This window comes from Rhinopithecus roxellana, chromosome 5 (assembly GCF_007565055.1).
Source record: "Rhinopithecus roxellana isolate Shanxi Qingling chromosome 5, ASM756505v1, whole genome shotgun sequence".
Classification (NCBI taxonomy): Eukaryota; Metazoa; Chordata; class Mammalia; order Primates; family Cercopithecidae; genus Rhinopithecus; species Rhinopithecus roxellana.
This window is the reverse complement of record NC_044553.1, coordinates 113,716,164-113,742,360: the sequence shown is the minus strand read 5'-3', so window position 1 is coordinate 113,742,360 and position 26,197 is coordinate 113,716,164. Positions and strand designations below refer to the sequence as shown.

The 26,197-nt window shown below is 40.9% G+C and overlaps 1 protein-coding gene and 1 non-coding gene across 7 annotated transcripts in view; both read left to right on the top strand.

Annotated features, from left to right (window-relative positions):
- The first annotated feature begins 471 nt into the window (after nucleotides 1–471).
- Nucleotides 472–8,300, top strand: LOC104678093. Of its 2 annotated transcripts, XR_004057277.1 has the most exons (3): nucleotides 472–534; nucleotides 2,979–3,135; nucleotides 8,016–8,300. It is a non-coding gene; the product is annotated as an uncharacterized LOC104678093 (transcript). The 2 variants fall into 2 exon arrangements; XR_004057276.1 differs by lacking the exon at nucleotides 2,979–3,135 and having other exon boundaries at nucleotides 485–534; nucleotides 7,971–8,300.
- A 622-nt stretch (nucleotides 8,301–8,922) lies between these two features.
- The window catches only part of LOC104678092 (5-formyltetrahydrofolate cyclo-ligase), a 58,392-nt gene continuing 41,117 nt past the window's right edge, over nucleotides 8,923–26,197 (top strand). Inside the window, exons 1-2 of one of the 5 annotated variants that reach the window (XM_030930388.1) lie at nucleotides 8,923–9,027; nucleotides 17,774–18,035. In XM_030930388.1, coding sequence (XP_030786248.1) covers nucleotides 17,828–18,035 — 208 coding nt within the window. In that variant the 5' untranslated portion in view covers nucleotides 8,923–9,027; nucleotides 17,774–17,827. Of the gene's footprint in view, nucleotides 9,028–10,073; nucleotides 10,286–10,396; nucleotides 10,647–10,762; nucleotides 12,084–17,773; nucleotides 18,036–26,197 lie in introns of those variants that run through there. The other 4 variants (XM_010383294.2, XM_010383293.2, XM_010383295.2 and 1 more) reach the window with 4 other exon arrangements.

The following is a 26,197-nucleotide window of genomic DNA, read 5'->3' as shown; positions in this document are numbered from 1 at the left end:
TGCATTCAAATCCCTGTGCCAAATTGCTCAGGGAACCTGGTCCTGATGCCCTGGTAGCCCAAAAGGGCTACTTGCCTTCTCCTTCCCCTTACCCAGACCCCTGCCTCCCTACCCTTCTGCTAGGAACATGTCTACAACTATATACATTCGTGTAATTTTGGCATGATATTTGAAAAAGACAATTTTGGCAGTAAATAGCAGAATTAAGTAATGTCTTAATGTAAATGGTTTGTGTTACCATAATACACTGTTTCTTGTAGTAATTATCTGTACTAGCCAAAGCACATTGTATGTGACTCCTGTTGCACTAGTTTTTAGTAGCAAAAATGAACTTGTAAAAGAATGTAGGTTTTAGGGCTTTGGTAATATAAGTTCTTGTTTCTTTCTTTCTTATATATTATTTATTTATTTATTTATTTATTTATTTATTTATTTATTTATTTATTTATTTTTAAGACAGTTTCACTCTGTCGCCCAGACTGGAGTGCAATGGCGCGATCTCGGCTCACTGCAACCTCTGTCTCCCAGGTTCAGGTGAGTTTCCTGCCTCAGTGTCTGGAGCAGCTGGGAATACAGGTGACTGCCACTATGCCTGGCTAATTTTTTTGGTGTTTAATTTTAGAAGAGATGGGGTTTCACCATGTTGGCCAGGCTAACATAATACTTCCTTGTAAAAAAAAACTTTTTGTAAATGTTTTATGTAAAATGTTTTATGTAAGCATATATATATATGCATGTTTATGTATTTTATATATACATAAAGATTTTGCATACATATATTTACATGGGTATATGTAAAAACAGTACATGGTAGTACTTCTGCAAACTTTTTTATCCAAAGTTATTTAAAATAGTATTATTAAGAGTGCTATGTATATTCTATTGTATGTAAATGCTATAGAGTGGCCATTTGTAGCTGATAGCTGTTTAGGTTATTTCAAGGTGAAGGCAAACGTTCTCTAGCACAGAGGACCACAGATGAGCCTGCAGAGAAATACTCTACTAGTTTGCAGTAGGTTTGTGGGTTTAGATTGTATTCCCAAAGCCTAGCTTAGTACTTGGAACACACAGACAGTGAATAAATGTTACTTAAAAATTTAACTTCTCCACAGTAAATTTTGTGAGCTTCTGGAACTCATGCAAAGGGTGTGGAATTGTCTCTGAGAATTTCTAGCAGTATCCTCATCTTTCGAGGGTGGTACAGATGTAAACATGAGTGTGGTGGGATGAAGCTCTCCCGAGTGTAGATACAAATACACACATTGCCTGCACATGCGCACATTCAGCCTTTCTAAAGTTTCCAAGCTCTCTCTCTCTTTTTTTTTTTTTTTTTTTTTTTTTTAAAAAAAGCACCTGATTAGTTCAGGTTGTAGACATGAAATAAATACTCTTGAAGATGTCACTTCAAAGCAATCTATGTGCTCCTTTTCCAGCTCAGATGAGACATTCATCTTCTTAAGGAAAGGCAGTGCTTTTTTGGGTCAGTACAAACTGGCATGGAAAACTGTTACCTTCTTTTCATAGCGATGTTGACAAATCTGCTCAAATGAATGAATTTACTCATGAATGATTCATTTCAGGGGAAACGGCACAATCACTTCCTTATGCTAGTAGTCAGTGGCCCACAAGAAGAGGTAAGAGTAGAGGAGGCACTCACAACTTTATCAAGATGTGAGCACTGGCTTTAACTTGCCTGAAAAAACTCTCAAGAAATCACTGATCATAAAACATACAATCTATAATTTAAATTTTAAAAGTGCCCAGAGACTTTATGAAAACTTTGCATTAAGAATGTAGTATGTGAGTACAGCATAGATATTTGGAGCACCAACTTGGAAGCAGACAGACCTGGCTTCATTTCTGGACTCAAGTATTTACTACCTGTGTGACTTGTACAAGTTCCTTCCTTCCTTCCTTCCTTCCTTCCTTCCTTCCTTCCTTCCTTCCTTCCTTCCTTCCTTCCTTCCTCCTCCCTCCCTCCCTCCCTCCCTCCCTCCCTCCCTCCCTTCCTTCTCTCCCCTTTCCTCCTCCCTGTCTCTGTCTCTCTCTCTCTCTTTTTTCTTTTCTTTTCTTTCTTTTTTTATTTGAGATGGAGTCTCCCTCTGTTGCCCAGACTGGAGCGCAGTGGCACGATCTCTGCTCACTGCAAGCTCCGCCTCCTGGGTTTATGCCATTCTCCTGCCTCAGCCTCCCAGGCAGCTGGGAGGCTGTAGCTGGGACTACAGGCGCGTGCCACCATGCTCGGCTAATTTTTTTTTTTTTTTTTTTTTTTTTATGTATTTTTAGTAGAGATGGGGTTTCACTGTGTTAGCCAGGATGGTCTCAATCTCCTGACCTCAGACTTCCACAAGTTTCTTAACTTCCCTAAGCCTTGGTTCCTCACCTGTAAAAACAGGAAAATATTGCAGCCTATCTCCTGGGACTTGTATAAGGATTAAATCAGTTAATGTAAACAAAGCACTTGGAACAATTCCTGAAAATGAGTACTCAATACAAGTTTAGGGTTGTTGTTGTTAGTAGTAGTATTACCTAGCTTCCATTGAGAGAATCTATTATTTTGTTTCCATAAATTATATGATCAAATACAGTTAGATACTAGTTACCATGTAAAACAGATCCCCTAATGGGAAGAACCAAGACTGGTCTATCAGTAATAGGACTTATAATCTCTTTCCTTATTCTCTTTCTCCTTTTTATCAGCTTGTCTTTCTTGCCTGCCTGCCTTTCTGCCCTCTTTTTTTGTGGCTTCTCATCTCTCTTTTTCTCCTCTTCCACATTTACCATGATTTCCTCCTGTTCCCTCTCCTAATTTGAAGTGCTGAGAAAGGATGTGCTCTCACAAGATCTGCTAGGAGAGCTAGTGCCATTTGGCTGCCTTCAGCATTCACAAGGAAAGGATGGTTCTTAAAAACCATTAGAATGATCCTGAGATGAAACTCATGTCTCTTCCCTTGGGATCACCCTTCCTTTTGAACCAGGTGGCTCTTCTTACTTTCTCCGCCTTCAATGAAGCATTCTCCTCTGCATATGCCGGGGGAATAGAAAGAATGCTTGGCACTCAGCTCCACATGGGAGAAATCATGTCTACTTAATGCATCACTGTGTACCTCATGCCTAGGACCTGTTGCATAGAAGGTAACATATTTACTGATGGAATGATTCAATGAAGCAACACTGTAACTGGAGATTTGAACTCTGGTTTTCTCCCTCACTAGAGGTATAACCTTGGGTAAGTTACTGAGGTACTCTGAGACTCAGATTCCTTATATAATGTATATAATAATATGACATGATAATTTATTATATATAATTAATGAAAACAATAATACCTATCTTTAATGGAAAGTTAAACGATTATAAAACATTTTTTTTTAAAGTGGTTTGCAAACTGTCAAATACTATGCAACTATGAGGGTTATATGGGAAATTCCAGGAAGTTTAGATAGGTAATTCTTTGCCCTTCTGAAAGTAGGATATACAGTCAGAGTTGGTGCTTTCCAAGTAACCACCATTTTAAAGCTTGGGTCATAGAGTTAGGCCAAGAGGTTTCTATTTTCTTTGTTGTCCTCTTACCCTAAATAATAGTCTGGTTAATTTGAGGCCAAATAAATGGGCACACAGAGACATATAGATGATTGACTAAGCATTCAGTTTGGCAAAGGCATTTCCAAACATATAAAGATCTAGCAGCAAGGTGATATAATCCCAAGTATTCATATATATCCTTTTATTAAATAAGTTTTGGGGCAAAATTTTTCTGTTTCTTTTGAATTTTTGAGATTTTAAAATCATTTAGTGAAAAATAAATGACCCTCAGGTCAGGCGGAAATGTATGATACTGACACAGAAGTTAGAGAAAAGCACCTTCCTGGGGCCCTCTCAGTCAAGCTCTCTTAAGTGCTAGTTCTCTAACCTTGGGAGTCAGCCTGGACTCCTGTCTCTCATAGCCCACATCCATCCATCAGCAAATCCCCCTGGCTGCCCCTTGAAATGCTGTAATCCCCTGTGCATCTAGGCCACCTTCCTTTCTCACTTGACTCTGTCAGTAGCCTCCTGCCAAACTCCATGGTTCCATCCTTTATCTGCTATAATTTGTTCTCCACATAGTACCCACAGTGATGTTACAAACTTGAATTAGATTGGATCTTGGCCGAATCAGAACTCTCCAAGGTGCCCCTTCACCCTGGGAACAAAAGTACAACATCCTGAGTATAAGTTACCCAAAGCCCTTTATAACCTGGCCTCTACCTGTCTCTCAAATCTCATTTTCTATGAATCCCTCTGTGTTCTCACAGCTGCAGCCTCCTTGGATAAGCTAAGCACACTCCATCCTCCAGGCCTTTGCACTTGCTGTTGCCTCTGCCTGGAATAATTTTCTGCCCGAAGTTTGCCTGCCTTCCCTCTTCTTTGTGCTCAGGTGTCCCTTCCAAGGAATTCTTCTCCTCAGAGAAGTCTTCCTTGATCACCCCATCTAAGAAAGTACCACTGTCACTCTCTGTCTCCCTACCCTACTTTATTGCCTTCATAATAGTTTTCATGACTGGACATCCCATTGCATATTTATTTGCTTATCTGTTTATCGTCTGTGTCCGCCATGAGAACATAAGCTTAGTGAGGACAGAGATCCTGTATGCTTTCTTCACCACTGTGTTTCCAGCACTTTAACTGGTACTGGCATGTGGCCAATGCTCAATGACTATTTCCTGAGTGAACAAAGGAACAGTCTTTAGAGAAGTGAGAAAGCATGATATTTGCCTGTTTTTTTTTTCATACAAAGTCTTGCTCTGCCACCCAGGCTGGAGTGCAGTGGTGTGATCATGGCCCACTGCAGCCTTGACTTACCATGCTCAAGCAATCCTACCACCCCAGCCTCCCAAAGTGCTAGGATTATAGGCATGAGCCACTGTGCCTGGCTGCCTGTATCTTTAAAAATTATGAGGTTCTGATTTTCTTTGGATTACCATTATTTTATGCTTTAGGTTTTGTTGAAACCAAGGTAGCTGAATTTAACAAACTATCACTATTCCCAGAAATAATAAGGCCTGAACAATTCTTATTTACTACTACATTACTGATAGGATATTGAATCCTTATTTGTATATTTATTTTCATATAATGGTCTTGAGATACAAATAGCATCATTAAAGAAAATATATTTGAAAATAACATTTTTGAAAGGAAGAAAAGTCACTCCCATCACCCTAACATACCCACATGCAGACGTTGTATGCAGTTATAATTAGGGTGTACATAAGAGTTTTTTGGTGTGACATATAAATATTTTCAACGCTGTCTCACTCCTTGTTAACATTAGGCATTAGTTTCTAATGTCTACAGAATATTTCATTAATTTGTCATATAATTAACTAATTCCCAATTGTTAGACAATTTGGTTTTGATTTTTCCCCTTTTATTTATTTATTAATTTTTTGAGACGGAGTTTCACTCTATCACCCAGGCTGTAGTGCAGTGGCTTGATCTTGGCTCACTGCAACCTTCACCTCCCAAGTTCAAGCAATTCTCCTGCCTCAGCCTCCTCAGTAGCTGGGATTACAGGCATGTACCACCACGTCCAGCTAATTTTTATATTTTTAGTAGAGACAGACTTTCATCACGTTGGCCAGGCTGGTCTCAAACTCCTGACCTCAAGTGATCTCCCTACCTCAGCCTCCCAAAGTGCTGGGATTATAGTTCTGAGCCACTTCGCCCAGCCTAGTTTTCCCCTTTTAGATATAATACTTCAATAGTGAAGCATGGGTATGCTTTTCTGGTGCCCCCTACCCTCCAATATTTTAGAAGACTGCCTCATGATAAATTTCTAACAGTGCAATAACCAGTTCATAAGATGTGTGTATAATTACAATATTCTAGCATACTGGGAAACATATTTTCTTTCCAAAAGCATTATATCAATAGAACAATGTCATAGCAACCTTATCAGTGTGGGTGGTACTATTAATAATTTTGAGGGTTTAATAGGCATCAAATAAAGCCAATTTAGTAGGTCGAAAAAACAATAAAACTTTGTTAAAATGTACATTTCTTTAACTACTATTAATGTTTTTCCCATATACTTGTGAATGATTTATATTTCTGTCTTTAATGGTCTGTCCTTTTTAAACTATTAAGGGCCTGAGAATTTTCTCTCACATTTGAATGACCACTTTCATGGTATATGTAAATATTTTCCTAGTGTATTGTTCGTTTTAGTTTTTCATAGTTAAAAAAATTTTTTAATCTTCATCTGGCTGAATTCATCAATATTTTCTTTGTACACTGTCCTTTCTTTAGACATTGATGTATATGACATGTTAACTGCTCAATGATAGTAAACAATGATTATCATCATAATAAAAATCATTTCAGAGGGCCTCATCATACTTGTGAAACATGGGGTGTAGGAAGGAGCATAATGAAGTGGATACCTCCTTAGAGTGTAATCTATGAGTATATACTGGCAGGAGGGAAAGAGGAAGAAGAGAGAGGGGCAGTTTCCCTCCTCTCTCAAGGTATGACAGCATGTCTCAGAGCACAGTGCACACTTAACACGTAGGCAGAAAATGGCTTTCTTAGGCAATCTTTCAAATGAAATCCCCCTGGTTGGTGGTATTCATGTGCTTTGCCAGTGATGCTCATAAAATGATTCCAAGGCACCACAGAGCTCTTGAATCTCTCCCAACTATCAAAGGGTTATGCTTGGTTTATGTTTCAATATTAAGTTACAGTATGCTCTGAGCTGCTTGCAGGTATTTGTAACCCTAGGTTCTGGAACCTATAAGATGCAGACACAAATGTTTGCTAAATGAATATTTGAAAAGAATTATTTTAACAATTTTTGAATATTTTTGCACTTGTTTGGAAATAAATGGAATGGAAAGAAGTAGGGTGTTTGCATTCTAATCCAGATCCAGGCACCAAGGGGTTGCCTAATCTTAGATAACTTATTTTTTTTGTGGGCCTCACTTTCCTCATTTGTTAAGAGAGTTCATTAGGCTAGATGATCTCAGAGGTACTTTTTAGTGAGGATTTTATGATTATAGATTGTAAATTAAATAAAATGTCCAGTTAATTGGGTTATCCTACATTTTTAAAACTATGTCCGATCACAGAGAGTAGATTATAAAAGAAACCATCAACCTTTTCATAGCTTCAAAGGTATTGGTTTAATTTGGATTTACTGTGAGTTCTCATGAGTTTCAATACAATGCAGTTTACTGTATAATAGAATTCATATTGCAAATATAAGTGCATTGAAATCAATGGACAATTAAACAAGAACGAGAACAACAAAAGACTTTTTATCCTCTAGAGCTGTGCTTGCTGTCCACTATGGTAGTGAAATGTGGCTAGTCTGAATTAAAATGTGCTGTAAGGGCCGGGCGCGGTGGCTCAAGCCTGTAATCCCAGCACTTTGGGAGGCCGAGACGGGCGGATCACGAGGTCAGGAGATCAAGACCATCCTGGCTAACCCGGTGAAACCCCGTCTCTACTAAAAAATACAAAAAACTAGCCGGGCGAGGTGGCGGGCCGCCTGTAGTCCCAGCTACTCCGGAGCCTGAGGCAGGAGAATGGCGTGAACCCGGGAGGCGGAGCTTGCAGTGAGCTGAGATCCGGCCACTGCACTCCAGCCCGGGTGACAGAGCAAGACTCCGTCTCAAAAAAAAAAAAAAAAAAAAAAAATGTGCTGTAAGTACTAAATACTCATGAGATTTTGAAGGTTTGTTATAAAAAAAAGAATATCTCATTAGTGATTTGACATTGATTACATATTGAAATCATCACTAAATATATCTTAAAAATTAGTTTTTCTGATTTTTATACTTTTTAAAATGTGGCTACCAAAAATTAAAATTACAGATGTAGGTCACACTGTGTTTCTGTTACACAATGCTTCCTTTAGAGGGACAGAAGGGGTAGAAGATTAACTATTTGCATTATTTAAATGAAAATATTTTTGCTTTTTATTCCAGCATAATCTCCAGTGATTTTTTAAAATGTTAAATTTATTCTCTCAGGAAAATGGCTTTGTAAAGAAGCTTGAGCCTAAATCTGGCTGGATGACTTTTCTAGAAATTACAGGAAAGATCTGTGAAATGCTATCTCTTCTGAAGCAATACTGTTGACCAGAAAGGACACTCCATATTGTGAAACCGGCCTAATTTTTCTGACTCTTAAGAAAATGATTGCCCACACATACTTCTACTTTTAAATAAACAACTTTGATGATGTAACTTGACCTTCCAGAGTTACAGAAATTTTATCCCTATTTAATAAATAAATTGTATGTAATTTTCTCTATATGCCATTTTTGTCTTCATTTTTGGAGTCTGCCTGGAAATTCAGCCAAAGGGTAAAGCTCAAAACAGGAGCCAGGCAATTAATTATGGGATGATGATTAGGAAGGCAGTATCTTTTCTGCACTTTATTTTTTTTTTTTTTTAAGACAGAGTCTCGCTGTGTTGCCCAGGCTGGAGTGCAGTGGCCGGATCTCAGCTCACTGCAAGCTCCGCCTCCTGGGTTTACGCCATTCTCCTGCCTCAGCCTCCCAAGTAGCTGGGACTACAGGCGCCCGCCACCTCGCCCGGCTAGTTTTTTTTTTTGTATTTTTTTTTTTAGTAGAGACGGGGTTTCACCGTGTTAGCCTGGATGGTCTCGATCTCCTGACCTCGTGATCCGCCCGTCTCGGCCTCCCAAAGTGCTGGGATTACATGCTTGAGCCACCGCGCCCGGCATTCTGCAGACTCCAGGTGTGCCCATTACCCAAAAGTCCTCCGTGTCACTAGGCTAGACTGCAGACTAGACTGAGAAGCAAGACTCAAGCTAGAAGCAGACTCAGGTCGCCTTCCCTTTTCCCTCCTTCCTTCCTTCTTTCCCATGCTGTTTGCAGTTTCCAGTGCCCCTGGCTGCTTAAGAGTTTCCACTGATGCCTCCTCCCAGCCTTCTCTCTCTGGCTTGCCATTTGGGGTTGATGGATATGGCAACCTGATATGCAGGATACTCTGCGATATTCTGAACAAAGAAAATTAGGTAAGTGATTCAACGTGGAGCAAGTGTTAATTTTTTTTTTTTTTTTTTTGGTAAAAATGAACAGATTAGAAAATTATGTAGTTTGTTAGACCTCGTGTTCTAATTTTTAGGTCAGCAAATCCGATTGCAATATGTATACGCTATACCTTGCCTGGCCTTCCCTTCTTCTTACAACACAATCCCCCTGGGACTTGCATTACCTTTCCCTGGAAGCTGTTGATCGATTCCATAAAGAAGCCAGATCTCCCCTCTCAAGCCACGTGCATTCTCGCCGGGCACTTTTATGCTTTACTTAGGAGGTGTGATTCTTAACGGTGGGGATTAGGACGCTGGGGCGGTCAGTAGGGAAGCAGTTTTGGAAGATGCAGCTCTGGTTTTAGGAAGTCACATCTGAGAGGCAACCATCTATGCAATCTGAGGCGCCTGTCTACCGGGAGCAGTTCAAGACTTCACAGTTTCTTTTACCTCTTCCTGCAAGTGCCTCACCCACCCCCCAAACTGCTTTCAGTTTTAATTCATTTTTGTGTTTTAATCAGAGCTGAGTGGTGGGAATGAACAGTCACTGATGGTTATAACAGGAAGTACCTATATGGGCACTATTACCTGGAATACATTCACACTAGAATCCACAAAATTTGGCTTTTACACTACAGTTACTGCTTTAACAATGTTCCCGACTATGTATCATCTATTTAATCACGTAAGGACATTTCCATCAACCACTGTGGTCTCTTAAGATTATAATGGAGCTGAAAAATTCCTAATACCTACTGATGTGGTAGCCAACCAACACATTACCTTTTCTGTTTAGATGCACAAGTATCATGGTGCTACAATTGCCTACAGTATTTGGTACAAAATACGCTGTACAGGTGTGTAGCATAGGTGTGTAGTAACTTTGTAACTACACTCTTTATGTTTGCACCAGAAGGAAATCGGGGCATCTGTCAGACATATCCCTGTAGTTAAGCGACTCGTGACGATTTCGCTACTTGTCCTGCCTTGCCCTTCTTTTCTGGCCCCTGAAGTCCCAGTACTTAACAGTACAAGAGATGCCAGGCACCGTGGGTACTGCCGGCCCGTCTTTACCATCCCCGCCAGTGGCGCTGCCGCCTCCGCGGTCCGGGTGAGGGCTCGGGCTGGGGGAGGTCAGGCGGCCGGGCAGCGACGGCGCCTCGCCACAGCTCCCGGGAACCGGGGAGGGCGGGCCGGACTACCGGGGCCGCACGAGGGCTGGGTCCCAATGGCCGGAGGCGAGGTAAGCGCGCGGCGCGCCGAGGGCCCGCGTCCCGGAAGCGGGGTGGGGGCGCTTCCCCGAGTCCCGACCCGCCCCTAGGCCGCGGATCCACCTGGGAGCGGCCAGGGGCGGAGACCGAACCCGAGGGCGCCGAGGGTGGGATTTGATTGGGCTTGGGCGTGAGATGGCGGCGGCAGCGGTGAGCAGCGCCAAGCGGTCCCTGCGAGGAGAGCTGAAGCAGCGTCTGCGGGCGATGAGCGCAGAGGAGAGGCTACGCCAGTCCCGCGTACTGACCCAGAAGGTGCGAGACCGCCTGTAGCTGAAGCCGCGGCGGACAGACTCTCTGAAGGCCTGGCGGCCAGCGATTGCTGATCCGCGCATGGTCAGTGCAGGCGCAGGGCTAGGCCCTCCCGGCACGCGCACGTTTCCCCTCCAGGCGCGCGCACGTTTCCCCTCCCGGCGTCCGCACGGCCCTTCCTGGCGCGCGCACGTCCCCTCGTCGTTGCCTGGCTGTTCTTCGCACTGTGGCGGAGAGAGGGCCCGGTAGTGAAAGTTGTGAGGCTAAAGAGCGAGAGGACAGCAGGGGCTGACAGATTTATCTCTGGAAGGGGAGTTCGTTTGCATGGGTGGCACCTTTGGTGCTCGAAAACTCCTCCGTGGGGATGACGGTACTGTGGTGAGAGCAGGGTGAGAACAGAAAGTTGTGGTAGAGGAGATGGGTGAACTCTTGAGTGCCCAGGTTCCTTCAGTGAGTCCTAAAGTTAATGAGCTATAAGTCAGACTCCAGTTACATTAGTGAAATGGCCAGAGAAAGATGCAGGTGCTTCAGATAAGGGAACACCAAAAAAAGTGTGGAGATGCCAGAGGTCAGAACTCAGATGTTGACTGCACTTCACCAAGCATATGGAGGGCTAAGGCTGTGTCTCAGTAGCTCCAGGGCCTACGCTTTTCCTGTCTCAGAGTTGGTCAACATTAAATGCTTTTTCTTGAGTGAATGAAAGGAAGACGTGGCTGTCATACCCAGGCTTCCCAAGAACATAGGAAACAGAAGAGAGAAATGAGAGGAATAAGTGAGGGTCCCTGTTTGTTGGTTAGCAGACCTCTGTTTTATTACTTTCACCGACTGCACTGTTATATATTTTTAGTCTGTCTATGTAATGCCAGTTTTCTTATCAATAAAATGGGAAGTCATATCCTGTCTTGAAGGCATGTTCTAAAGAGTTTTTGGGGACTCATTTTTGTTAGACAGCAGAGGAAGAAAAATTTAATGTCCCCTGAATAAGTACGTATGTGTAATTCTGTTGTAAGTCAAATTGATGATCTGTCTTCCCAGCATCATGCCTCAGAGACACCAGTGGATATTTGGAGACTTGATGTTCCTTGGAATTAGTTATACCATCAGGCTTTCTTAATTACGCCTCACTATTCTATTATCCGTTATTTGCTCAAATTCAAGGTGCCAATGGGTTAAAGCAGTAACTCAAATATACTTATTTCACCCCTCTCTTCATCTATGTAGGTGTGCATGAGGGAATCTATACAGATGTTAATTCGGTCGTTCAAACAATTATTTTAGCTATTATGAGGAAGCATTGCTGGGTGTTTTAGTATATGTAAAGGATATAGACTCTTGTCCTTACTAGTTGTTTAAAATTTAGCTAATTCATTCACATATGTTGAACACCTAAGTAGTGCACACTTGGCTATGTGCTGGGTTGTGGACATGAAAAAGATGATTGTTGCTCTGAAGGAGCAGATAGCCTCAAAGAGGAAACAGACGTGAATAAAGAATTGCATTGAAGCCAGATATATGATAAAGGTAAACACCAATATTGGGAAATGTAGCCTTGGGGAGGGGGAATTGGAAAGCTTTCTATTGCAAAATGTTGAGATGAATTTTGGAGAACAAGATGAATTTTTTCAGGTGAAGGGAAAGATGGGATAGGGGAGTGTGAGTAGGGATATTTAGGCAAGAGATGACAGGATACAGTTTAGCATGGGCGTTGGAACTACACAGATCTGGGTTTAATCTGGCGCCACTGTCTATTAACTGTATATCCTTGGACAGGTCTCATAATCTCTCAGAACCCTTGGTTCCTTGTCTATAAAATGGATAATATCACTCTTGTAGGTCGATTGTGAGAGTTAAAGAAGTGTGTAAAGGGATGTATTCAGTGCTTTACCTATTTTTTGATATGTCCTTTAGGAAGAGTATACTGGCAGCATTTGGATAATGGGTTGAGGAATGAAGAAAGAAAAAAAAATATGGAGACCAGTAAGGGGCTGTTGTGCCAATTCAAGTGAAAGATGAAAAAAATGCAAACCAGGGCATGGGCAATGGAGATGGGGGGAAAGGAGGCAAATGGGAGACTGTTAAGTGAGAAACAGCAGTACTTGGCAACTGGAAGAGGTTAGAGAATACTGGAAGGGGAGCAAGAGTCACCTATGATTCCAAAATTTAGAGCTGGGTATAATGGTGTTTAACCTTGGGCATAAAGAATGTAGGAAGTGGAACAAATTTTGGAGGAGCATGGGGGAAATAAAGATGAATTCAGTTTCTAATCTTTTATGTTGTCTTTGTCCATAGAAGATTAGAATTCATAAACTGTGGATGGGAATAGTGGCTACATAGATACAGCACTGACAGCAATAGAATGACAATTGAGAGCTGGCATTAAAGGAGGAGAGAGAAAAATTAAAAAGCAGACCCATGACCCTCAGTAATAAATACATTTTACTCTGTACAAATATACACATACAAGGAACATTTTACAGCTCTTACCACATACAATGAAATGTAATATTTTCTTTTTTTTTCGAGACAGAGTCTTGCTCTGTCGCCCAGGCTGGAGTGCGGTGGCATGATCTCAGCTCACTGCAACTTCCGCCACCCACGTTCAAGCGATTCTCCTGCCTCAGCCTCCCAAGTAGCTGGGATTACAGGCACGTGCCACCATGCCCAGCTAATTTTTCTATTTTTAGTAGAGACGGGGTTTCACCATGTTGGCCAGGGTGGTCTCGAACTCGACCTCGTGATCTTCCCGCTTCTGGCTCTCAAAGTGCTGGGATTACAGGCGTGAGCCCCTGTGCCTGACTCGAACTTTAATATTTGCTATTCTATTTCATTTAAAAATTATAGCCTGCTATTGATTTCATGACTAACCAATGGATCATCTCTGGAAACATCAGTGTACTGTGTAGTGTTTTGCCATAGTGAATACTCAATAAAGGTGTTAAATGATGTCTTTCATTTAGAAAAGCATATTATTCTTATTGTCACTGTACCTTTTTATAACTTAGAAATTTATCAGAGAAGTAATTTAAATGGTGAAGAAATTCAGCTTTATGTCGTATCTTGATTCCCTAACTAATTAAGATGAGGAAATTAGTGCCCCTTTACTCACTATGTTTTCTACTCCTTCTGTCAGTTTCTGACATTTATATTGTTATGTTGTCAAGTTTTGTAATTTTTCATTTTTTGAGACAGAGTCTTACTCTGTCACCCAGGCTGGAGTACAGTGGCGCAATCTCGCCTCACTGCAACCTCTGCCTCTCGGGTTCAAGGAGTTCTGTGCCTCAGCCTCCCGAGTAGCTGGGATTACAGACGCCCACCACCACGCCCGGCTAATTTTTATATTTTTGGTAGAGACAGGGTTTCACCATCTTGGCCAGGCTGATGTTGAACTCCTGACCTCATCATCCACCCGCCTCAGCCTCCCAAAGTGCTAGGATTACAGGCATGAGCCGCCACACCCAGCCAGGTTTTGTAATATTTAAACTTTGTTCTGTAACTATAATGAGTCTACTCAGCAGTATTTGTGACCGATTTCCAAACTTGAGATTTCAGTAAACAGTATTTACAGTAAACAGTATTTATAAAAATATGTAAAGCACTGAATACATACCTTGTATTTTTTTTTTCTTTTTTTTAGATGGAGTCTCGCTCTGTCGCCAGGCTGGAGTGCAGTGGCACAATCTTGGCTCACTGCAACCTCTGCCTCCCGGGTTCAAGTGATTCTCTTGGCTCAGCCTCCCGAGTAGCTGGGACTACAGGCATGCACCACTACGCCCAGCTAATTTTTGTATTTTTAGTAGAGACAGGGTTTCACCATGTTGGCCAGGATGGTCTCAACCTCTTGACCTCGTGATCCGCCCACCTTGGCCTCCCAAAGTGCCAGGATTACAGGTGTGAGCCACCGCGCCCAGCTGTATTTTTGTTCTATAGATGGTATTCATCATAGAACCAAGTTGTATGATTGAATATGTAAGAAAAGACATAACTTTATGTCACTAGATATGTGTAACTAGGAAGGTAATGTTTCAAGTGTTAGTACCAAAGCTTTTCTCTTTTCCTCCATAATTGCTCAAAATCATTCTCTGTTTTACTTTGTTCCCATTTGGAGCATATTTCTAATTTAGTTCTGTATTTTTCCAGGAGCTTCTGATTGCCTTTATTTTTCTTTTTTTGACAAATCAAAAATATCTGTTTGTCTTATCAATATATTCTTTTTCATCGTCTGTTAAAATAAATCCACTCTCTTTTTGAAAACACTCCAGCCCCTTGCTTCTTCTGGTCTGGTTGCCTCTGGCCTATTGCACTGCCATTGCCCTGGGGTTCCTCCTTACTCCACTTCTGAGTTAGGACCACTTTTTGAGTCTAGTATCTTTTTCTCTCTTGGATTCTTTTCATCTTATTAGAGTATATCTTCAGATAATTTTTTTTGAGAAAGTATCTATGGGGGTGGTAAACTTTTAAATATACTTTAGGAAATGTTTTACCCTCATACTAGATTGATAGTTTGAATTTCAAATTTAAAATTATTTTCTTTGTTCTGCTCAGTACCCATGGCCCCCATTCAATATGGAGACTCGTGTTTTACTTTTTTTTTTTTTTTTGAGATGGAGTTTTGCTCTTGTTGCCCAGGCTTGAGTGTTATGGCGTGATCTTGGCTCAATTTCTGCCTCCTGGGTTCAAGGGATTCTTCTGCCTCAGCCTTTCAAGTATCTGGGACTACAGGCATGCGCCATGACGCCTGGCTAATTTTGTATTTTTAATAGAGATGGGGTTTTACCATGTTGGTCAGGCTGGCCTCGAACTCCCGACCTCAGATGATCTACCCGCCTCCGCCTCTGCCTCCAAAAGTGCTGGGATTACAGGTGTGAGCCAAGTGTATCTTCTTTGATTATTTCTTTTTCCTTTGTGCCTTTTTGGAACTCTTGTTAATCAGATAATAAAAATCATAGATTGATCTTCTGTATTCTTAACATTTTTTTCATTTTTCCTATTTTTGTCTTTTCCCCTACTCCAAGGCTGTCTCCTAAGTTGTTTTAATTTTGCTAATCACAATTTTAGTTTCCATTGATTATTTCATGATTCCCTGATTGCTTCCTCCCCTAGCAGTCTATTGTTATTTTAGAAATGGAATTATCTTCTTGAGTTTGTCTGAGAAAACTAATTAGAATTTCAAAAAATTATCTGTCCTGTTTGTCCATTTTTTCTCCCCTTCTTGTTTTATTTTTCCATCCTTCTATTTTGTATTTTGACTTTTCAAAATGTTTGATGATCCTTTATTGTCTGTACATATTTGTGAATGAAGGTGTCTTAGCTAATGGGGATTTCCTCTGCCTTTTATAGTTGTTTTGGGATTTCAAGGGAGGAATGGATTCTGCCTGACTTGCACCCTTATTCTCTGAGTGTTGTGATCTGCTGCTGTTTTGTCAGCAAAATACTGTCCCATCCACTCTTTGTCTTACAGAAATTAGGTCTCTGTTCCCTTGTTCTCAGTACTCTAATGGATTTTCTTTTTTGTGCTTCTTTACCGTCACATTAATGGTATTTGAGGAAGGAAGATAAATATGTATGCACAGTCTCACACTGAACGTTAACTGATGTTTATTACTACTTATTCAACTCTCGATCTTCTATATTCTGCTGTAAAGAGAGCAAAAAGGATACTTAACTTTCTCATATAGTAGTTGGATGCCCAAAGCCCCAGGCCTGCCCAGGTCTAGGTTTCACATTTCCTTTCTTTGCCCATTTCAGGCCTCAAAACAATTTTGTAAATTTTCAGAATGTGAGAGTTAACTTTCTTTCTTAGACTGGTTTGATGTGCTCTATCTACTTGATTTCTGTGTTTCCTTTTTTATTAGTAATAACTTGACTTTCTATTCCTGTATCTTTTTGCTAGTCATATTTATAAGCTACTTCTATGGCTTACAATTATATAATAATAACAAAAGTATTAAAAAGTCTGATAAAGAATAAGAAAAGTATTCTTTTCTTTTTAGTTTGGCAAACAGGGAAGAACAGAAAAGGAAGGGAAAAAAAAGAGAGCTGGCCAGGCGCAGTGGCTCACACCTGTAATCCCAGCACTTTGGGAGGTCCAGGTGGGTGGATCAGTTGAGCTCAGGAGTTTGAGACCAGCCTGAGCAACATGGTGAAACCCTGTCTCCACAAAAAAATACGAAAAATCAGCTGGACATAGTGGTTGCACCTGTGGTCCCAGCTACTCTGGAGGCTGAGGCAGGAGGATTGCCTGAGCCTAAGAGGCAGAGGTTGCAGATTGTGCCACTGCACTCCAGCCTGGGGAACGGAGGGAGACCATGTCTATATATATATATTTAAAAAAAAAAAAAAAAAAAAAGGAAAAGGGAGAGTGAAGGACTAACTTCTGAGTCTGGATAAGTTCCTGAGATTGTTGACATTTCTATGATGAGCAAAGCTCAGTTCCCTTCTCCTGCCTGATGGATGATTCAATTGAAAATGATTTCTTTCGTCAGGATCTGCTCTCACCCCATAATTGTGAATATTTTGATATTCATTTGAACAGGTGAATTTTAGGAAATGGGATGGGGATGGCAGAGCTAAGAGAGAATTATAAGGCATGTTCTCTGCCTCAGAGAGCTCAGTTCGTGGACCAGTTAGAGATACCACATTTAGGGCACATGAAACAATTAGTGATCCACTCATGACAATACATTATTGTTATATATTAACTCTAAATGTAGTAAGGGTTCGGCAGAAGTTAGGAAAAGTTAGGGCTTGTGTTGGACTTTAAATGGGTAGAATTTGGGAGGAGAGAGAAGCCTGACAATCCAAGGAGTGGAGAAGCTTGTGGGAGCCAAGATTCAGAGATAAAGTAAAGCAGACTCTAGGGAAAGCATGTGAAATGACTGAAGACTACTAAAATGGGTAGGTGGGGATCAAGCCTGGAATTCTCTAGATAAACAGCTTGTCTCCACAGTGACCTTTTAATGGGTTTTCACACCTACCAGAGTGGGTGTACCAGGAAGGGATAAAAGGAGCAGGTAAGTGCTGGGTCCCAAACTAAAAGTCAGGCTTCAGGATGCAACACTGTCTGACCCACTATATCACTCTGCCCCGCCCACCTTTTTTTTCTTTTTAATATTTAAAGACATTGGAGAAGGCTGAGAGAGAAAGGAAGAACTGTTAAGGGGAGTTACTAAATATAGTCTTGGAAAATATAATTGCCATAATTTCCCATTTAGGTGATTGCCCACAGTGAGTATCAAAAGTCCGAAAGAATTTCCATCTTTCTGAGCATGCAAGATGAAATTGAGACAGAAGAGATTATCAAGGACATTTTCCAACGAGGCAAAGTCTGCTTCATCCCTCGGTATCAGTTCCAGAGCAATCACATGGATATGGTGAGACTAGAATCACCAGAGGAAATTTCCTTACTTCCCAGAACATCCTGGAATATCCCTCAGCCTGGTGAGGGTGATGTTCGGGAGGAGGCCTTGTCCACAGGTGAGTATTATGGTGTTAGGATGTTGTTAGGTTATGACCAGTTGTTAGATCTCAGATTCACCTGTTATGTGTGGGTCAGTGGGAGTTGCTTTTCCTGTAGGGATTAATTTGTATTTTGCCTACGTTCCAAGACACCTGTATTACTTGGTTTAGGATGTGATGCCTTTTGAAAACTGTGAAGTGTAAACGAATAATATTGTTGACTTCTCACATATTGTTGCCCTACCTTGTGGGCTGAATTATGTATTTTTCCTGGATCATTATTTCCTGTGGTTTCAGTTATGGCCTGCTTGCTAATGAGCATATTATTATTAATGCTAATTAGCACTTATATCTCCAGTTCAGACCTGAAAACTACTTTCTGTACATCTCTACTTGGATGTCACATATACATCTCAAACATGAGATGTTCCAGACTGAGTCATGGTCCCCTCAGTGTCGACTACCTACCATGTGTTTATCTCAGTACATGGCACCACCAGCTACCCAGCTGGCCATGCCAGAAATCTCCAGGTCATCCTTGACTCCCCTCTTTCTCTCGTGCCCCACATGTGGTCTATTGCTAAGTCCTGATGATTTTACCTATTGCATATTTAGTGAATCTGTCCATTTCTCTCTAACCCACTGCTACTACCTGCAGTCTAAGCTGACATCTCCTCCTGCCTGCATTCCTGGAAAGGCCTTTTAACTGTTCTTTCTCTCCATGTCTTGCATCTTCTCCTTCCTCTTTATTGGTTATTTAAAAGTAATTGAAACAAGATTTTGAAAACACAAATCTGCCACTTCTCTCCCCTCCTTAAAGTCTTTCTGTGACTTACTGTTGCCCTTAGGTTGAAGTAAACACTACTTAATGAGGTTCTTCCTGATCTTGGCCCTGCTATCTTTCTATTTTCACATCTTTCTACTCCCCACTTCATAGTCTGAGTTCCAGCCACTCTGAGTATCTCTGTTTCCCAACTCCACTTTGCCTTCTCTACTACTGGGTCTTAATACATGCTGTTTTCTGGCCAACAGCTGCTTGGGAAGTTTTATCATTATGAAACAGGTAAGGAGCTGAAAGCAAAATAAGCTAAGGGTATTATTTTTTAGTATAATGCCTGAAACCCATCTTAGAGATGTATATTTTTGACTGAGACTTAAATGGTTGCAAAGAAGCCCCAGCACAACTTTATGCAGTCTTTACTCAGTTTCTGCCCCTTCTAATACAATGCCATTGCCTATAAAGTCAGTATGATGGAGTGGGAGGGGAGAGGGTCAAGGACTCATAACAGTAGAGGGATTATGTACTTTGCCAGTTTAATTTTCCCTGTATTGTCCAGTCTTGGGCTTTGCTAGATGTTTAGGCACCAAAAATATATTCAGATCTACCTCCTTCATGTCCTGCATCAATAGGCCAGATGAATGTCAACATTTTAAAACTCTTTCATATTTTCAAGGGGAAAGCTTGCAAGCATTTCAAGGCAATGAGATAATACGGGAATACAGAATATTTGGAGAACAGTCTAGGGTTATAGATAAGAAAAGATGGGAAATTATAACTACTGACTTTGCTCAAACTTAATGTAGCTACTCCAGATTTGCAGGCTTAATAGTGGAACCTAGGATACTGTCCCAATTCCAATTGACTCTGTTAACAGCTCCTTCAATGCTTGCATCATCTCTAATTGAAATTTTACTTGGTTTCCTCCAGTAACCAGTTCCTCTAGAGGCAGCTCATTCCTTTTAGAACAGCTCTGCTCCTTCTAGAACATCTTCCTTGGGTTGAGCTAAAGTATGTCACTTTGAACTCCTGTGCATTTGTTCTAGTTCTATTCAAGTACAGAGGTGAAAAGAGTAAGGAAGCAGCATTATTTTTCCTTTTAACTTATTTGCACTTCCTGATTAGGATAATCTCAATCCAAATAAGTAAGTCAATCATTAATGTATGATTTTTTTTTTTTTTTTTTAAGACAGAGTTTTGCTCTGTCACCCAGGCTGGAGTGCAATGGTGCGATCTCAGCTCACTGCAACTTCCGCCTCCTGGGTTCAAGCGATTCTCCTGCCTCAGCGTCCCAAGTAGCTAGGATTATAGGCATGTGCCACCATGGCCAGCTAATTTTGTATTTTTAATAGAGATGGGGTTTCACCATGTTGGTCAGGCTGATCTCGAACTCCTGACCTTAGATGATCCACCTGCCTCGGCCTCCCAAAGTGCTGGGATTACAGGCGTGAGCCACCACGCTCAGCCTGTGTATGGTTTTTAGCACATCGTTTGGCACATAGGAGCTATCGAATAAATGGTAATATATTAATTTTAAGCAAGGAAGTCAGAATTATTCATTGTAAGATAAACTCGTTACTAGCCAAGTAGTTAATATTTTGGTAATTTTCAGCAGATATTTTCACACATCTACTTTGTGTCAGATACTATTTTAGGTCTGGAAAGATAAGGCCCTGATTTGAAGGGACTCACACTATAGCTGATGAGACAGAAAATGAACATAAACAGTATATCCTAACCTGTAGTATTTGTTAAATATAAGTGTCAAATGAAAAGATACTGAATATTAAAAACAGAAATTTAGAATATGGTTCTGAATAGAAAAAAGTCCACCAAAAATACCCCACAACTGGTTGTTCATTTTTTTATTTCTCCTTTATAGCATTTATTCATGCTGTATTTGTAGTAACAGTGACCTTTTTCCCCCATGCATTTTTCTTTGCAGATACTTGCAATCTGGGTTGCAGAGGGATAGAGGATTATACCCACAGTTTCTCGAAACTACAGTCTGGGGTCAAAGCTTGCTGCTGTTGTTTATAGAAATGTTTGAGTAGGCAGCCTCAGCTGTTTGTTGTCTCCTAACATCACCCTCTGTAATGTGGATGTCTACTTGCATCAGCAACTTAAAATGTGGCAACTTCAGTGCTTAAGCATAAATCTAGCTTTACAATGTTTGGGACAAGCTGATCAGAGCTCAGACTGTCCTTGGTGTAGCTTTCGTTGTCTGTTTATCTTTCTTGTTTGCTCACATTATCAGAGCTTAGAAAAGAGTGAGCTTTTGTGTCCTCAGTTGCAATGATAAGTTCCTAAGCAAAAATTTCCCATGGGCTATTCTTGTATTATATATGTAGCAAAAGAAATAGATTGCTAAATGAAATAGAGGGTCGGATTCTTTCCCAAGTTTATCTTTAAGGTAAGGGCTACTTGGGCGATTAGATTAGGGCAGGAATTTTTCCAATGCAAGTATATAGTCTGATTCAACCTGGCTTAAGCTAAAATGAGATTTTATTGGCCCAGAGACTGAAAAGTTCACAGAAGAGCTGGCTGGGTCAGTGGCATTAGGATCCAGTCTATCTCTGCCTTTTGGCTTTGCTTCCATCTATGTCAGTTTCATTTACTGGTGCCACATGGTGGCCCATAGCAGCTCTAGGTTCCATGGCATCCTTACTGTTAGCAATAAAGAACAAGTTTGTTTTCTAACAGTCTGATAAAGTCCTGGTCCTAACTCTTCTTGACCCAAATGGGCATCTTGAAATTAATCACTATGGCCAGAGATATGGAATTGGCTGACTGGCTTAGGCCTGGGTCTTACGTGCCTGTCCCTGACCCATTCTTTGTGACCAGGAACAAAAGAAGTGCCAATTGACTTAGACTAGGTCATATGCCCAGCTCGGCAGCCCTACCCAAACCACTGAGCTGAGAGTAGGGTGAGAGTGTTTGTTGTGTTTCCAGAACAAGGGGGAATGGATACTGGAGAGTCAAAACTAAACTCACCTCTGCTATCAATCATTTCTGAAATTCTGCAGAGTATAATAGGCTCTTTGCAGTCATAGCTTTGCCAGTGCTGATTTTTAACTTATGATCCTCTTGGAGGCTTTTTGGGAATTAATATCTATGTGTAGGTACCTGAGCCATAACTTAATGATCATAATGAAGACTTTCTAGTCCTCAAATAAAACATTTTAAAGTAATCGAGTGAGGCATCATCAAGGACAGAGTCTTTGAACTACCCTTCTAGGTTGTTCATGATCAATACTTTTGGGAGGGTTATGATTGGTTCACTATAAGTAGCTCACATTGACTTCATTTCTTTCTTTGTTAGGATTGCATGGCATCTGCAAGAATATAATAAAAAATAGTGGGTATGGATTTCATCAAGGCATATTTGATGGAGTCATGATACCCTTGGGATGCTGGAGAAATTTGTATTGGCTCATAATACTTTATTCAGAAAAGATGTGTAGAGCACTGCTCTGTGGGAGGTGTGATGGGGACATAGCAGGGAACAGCATGGACTTGGTTCCCAGTGTTGTGGAGTTAACTAGCCTGTTCTCACAGAAGCAGGTTTGTGCTGGCATGTCACAGGGCTCTCTTCTTTTTGCTCTCCTGTTCAACTTTTTGTTGAACTTTTAGCTTTTTTCAGCTTTCGTTGAATACTTAGATGTCTCACTGTTCCTTATTTTCAGCATGTTGAAATTCATTCTTACTCTTTTTGTGTTTTTCATATTTCTGTTAGCAGCCCCTTTGTAGACATGGAATTATCCTTGCCTCCTTCCCACCATCCAGTTATTACCAGATTTTTCTTTATAATGTTTTTGTCACTTGTCTTTCTCTAATTCCAGTTTTGGGAGAATTCTTTGTCTACAATTTTCATTCTTCGTATCTGTTCCATTGGAGTAAACTTTAAATTGGTTTCCTGGCCATATTAACTTTTCCAAAGGACCTTTCTGTATGGGTCATCTACCCTATTCAGGCCTTCTCTGTATGCTGAATAGATCTGTGTACCTGAGCAAACAATGATTCCTGCTGGTTGTTGCCAAAAGAAGGGACATTGGATGAAATCCAAACATTGAGGCCACTTTCTGGGCCTTACCTGCCTTTCTGCCTTAATACTTGTGCCTCCTTGGTACAGTTCCTTATTTCAGCCAAAGTGGTCTGCTGGAAGAGTGTATTTCCTAGTAATGGAAAATATGGATTTGAGAATCAGACCAACCTGGATTTGGATTCTAGTTTTGCTTCTTTCTAATTGTGTTACCTTGGGAAGATCACTTAACTTCTCAGAGTTTCAGTCTTCTTACCTGTAAGTGGATTCAGACCTACCTTGCATATCTGTTATGGAGCTTAAATGAGATAATGTCTGAATAGTGTTTGACACATAGTAGGTGCTCAGTAAAAATGCCCTTGTTGCTGCTGTGGCTGCTGTTGTTTTTGCTGATGTTGAGTGGTCAAGCATAGGGTAATGTTGTGTGCTTTACTGTGAAAGTGATTTTGTTTATACCATTTTCCAGGCTAGAATATATTATATGTTTCTTCAGGATAGTCTCTTCTAGTCTGGTGCTTAAGATCACTAGCTTTGGGCCGGGCGCGGTGGCTCAAGCCTGTAATCCCAGCACTTTGGGAGGCCGAGACGGGCGGATCACGAGGTCAGGAGATCGAGACCATCCTGGCTAATATGGTGAAACCCTGTCTCTACTTAAAAATACAAAAAAAAACTAGCCGGGCGACGAGGCGGGTGCCTGTAGTCCCAGCTACTCGGGAGGCTGAGGCAGGAGAATGGCGTACAAAACCCGGGAGGCGGAGCTTGCAGTGAGCTGAGATCCGGCCACTGCACTCCAGCCTGGGTGGCAGAGCAAGACTCCGTCTCAAAAAAAAAAAAAAAAAAAAAAAAAGATCACTAGCTTTGGAGTCAGACTGATCTGAGTTTGAATCTGGCCTTTACCACTTGGGCAGAATTACTTAACATCTCAAAGTCCAAATTTCCCATCTGAAAATTGGAGATAATTACAGTACTGACTAACTGTGTTGTTGAGAAGATAAAGTAAGATGATATATATAAAGTGCCTAGTATAGTTTGCCATGTAGTCAGAGATCGATACATGGTAGTTATTAACATTAAGCAGAAATTATTTTCCCCAAACCTTCCCTGGCTGCCTACAATGTACTAGTCTCTTTCTTCCTTAATTCTTATGTACGTGGCACTTTACATATATTACCATGTTTTATTAATTCTTTTTGGAAGTGTTTCCCTTTTCTTTGCTGATACACTTAGACTCTTTAGGAGCAGAAACCTTCTTCTAAATCATTTGTATCCCTGGTACATAGTCATGTGGTTTATGTGGTAGACTTTCAGTAAAGGTTTCTTGAGGTGAAGCTAACAGTTTTGAATTCAAAGAATGCCTGTGTAAATGAATAGATGATCAACACTTTATAGCTATAAAAGAAAAGCTGGATTTAAAAAACTATATGCATGTACACAGGGACACATTAAAAAGTATATCAGAGTCAGTTGTTTTATAAGGTGCTGTAACTTGTTGTTTTTAGAGACAAGGTCTCACTCTGTCACCCAGACTGGAGCTCAGGAGTGTAATCATAGCTCACTGTAACCTTGAACTCCTGAGCTCAAGTGATCCTCCAACCTCAGCCTCCTGAGTAGCTGGAACTACACATGCACACTACCATGCCTGACTAACTAATTTTTAAATTTTTTGTAGAGACAGGTCTACTCTGTTGCCCAGGCTGATCTCGAACTCCTGGCCTCAAGCAATCCTCCTGCCTTGGCCTCCCAGAGTGCTGGGATTATAGGTGTGAGCCACGGCACCCAACCAACATTTTTTATATTTGTGAGTAAAGAGTTAACATCAGTCCTGGACTAAGCTGGACCTGCCTGGGGGAATATCCTTGAAACTTATCTTCTCTCAGCACTAGTTTTTGGGAAGCCATAGAGTTGTGATAACGTGGGATGTACCTGTACCTGTACCTGCCTGTTACTGTGTGCTACTATACCTGAATTGGGAGCTGTGAGTTGGCATGGAAGCCTTGGGTCTGTGGAACTAGATCTCTACAAAAGATGGGCAGGAAATGGAGGTTGCAGCTTCTCTGTGTGAAGGTGACCTGTGTGCCCCTTGGCTCTTGCTGCACCCTGTGTGAGTGAGAAGGCAAAAGAAGCAGTGTAGTGAGGTAGCTGCTGGGCTCTGGATGAGGTAAATATGCTGAACCTGCCATATCTTCTCTTTTGTGTTCTTCTGTAAGGCTAAGTACATGGAATAATACTTAGATTGTTTCCTGAGACCACGTGCCAAGTCAAATCTATAACAGCTGCTGGGTCAATATAGTCTCTGGGTTTGTTTTTTATTTTTTGTGGGGAGTGGGCAGTGCAGCTTAAATAACAGACATTTATTTTCTGACAGTCTGGGTATTTTTAATAATATTCTGTGGAGACTCTAACACCACTGGTCCCACCAGTGACTGTCAGCATGTCTATGAGAATGTTTAATTTTTACTAAGCCTAAAAATAAGTAGTTATAAGATCCTACATGGTATGATATTTTGATATGAGTTACAGCTTATCTTCTCATTGAAAGTGTTTCTAAACCTTTAACACGTGTTTCTTTAGCTTAACAAAAGTCCTCCTCACTAATTGTATTTGAACTTTTGAAATAAGTTATGACTAAAAGTAAATGAAAGCAACTGTAATTTTGGAATGTGCTTTTTCACATCGCACATGCCATTGTAGGCATTTTGGGTGACCTCCCTCTCTGGACAATTGAGAACACTGCCTCCTGAGTTAGGCACTGTGGGAGGGAGAGTGAACCCTTACTGTCCTTGCTTCATCTTCTTTGTTTTCAGATGGGATAACTGCAACCCAGGGAGGTTAAGTCACTCCCCCAAGGACACAAAGACAGTTAATGATAACGCGAGGTCACCCAGTTCTGGTTTCCACTCCAGTGCCCTTTGAAGTGCCATTTTTCTTCACACTTCTTTCATTAAGATTGCTTTACTACCTAGATTTTCTTCTCTCTCCTGACAGCATACTGCATTAAAACCATTATTCATGGCACAGGTACCTTTGGTAATTGTGTGCATGGGAACATTGTTATATTTTCCAAGTAAGAACTTGGACTGAGTCATATGTATCTAAAAGTACACTGGTCTCAAAGTTAAGCTTTTTTTTTCAGTCATTTTGTATTCAACTAAATACACAGGAAGAACCAGCTACAGCTTTGATTTCTATCAGGGCCTTTCATTTGAATTATAAGTGCACTCATGATAGGCTTCCTTGGACTTGTTCCAGAATTGTCTATTTTATCTTTTGTAGCGGCTTTAGAATATATCCTCATTTCAGAGAATGGTAATTTACTTCTTGTTAACTCCCAGCCGATTAAGATTAAAAGATAGTTCCTTA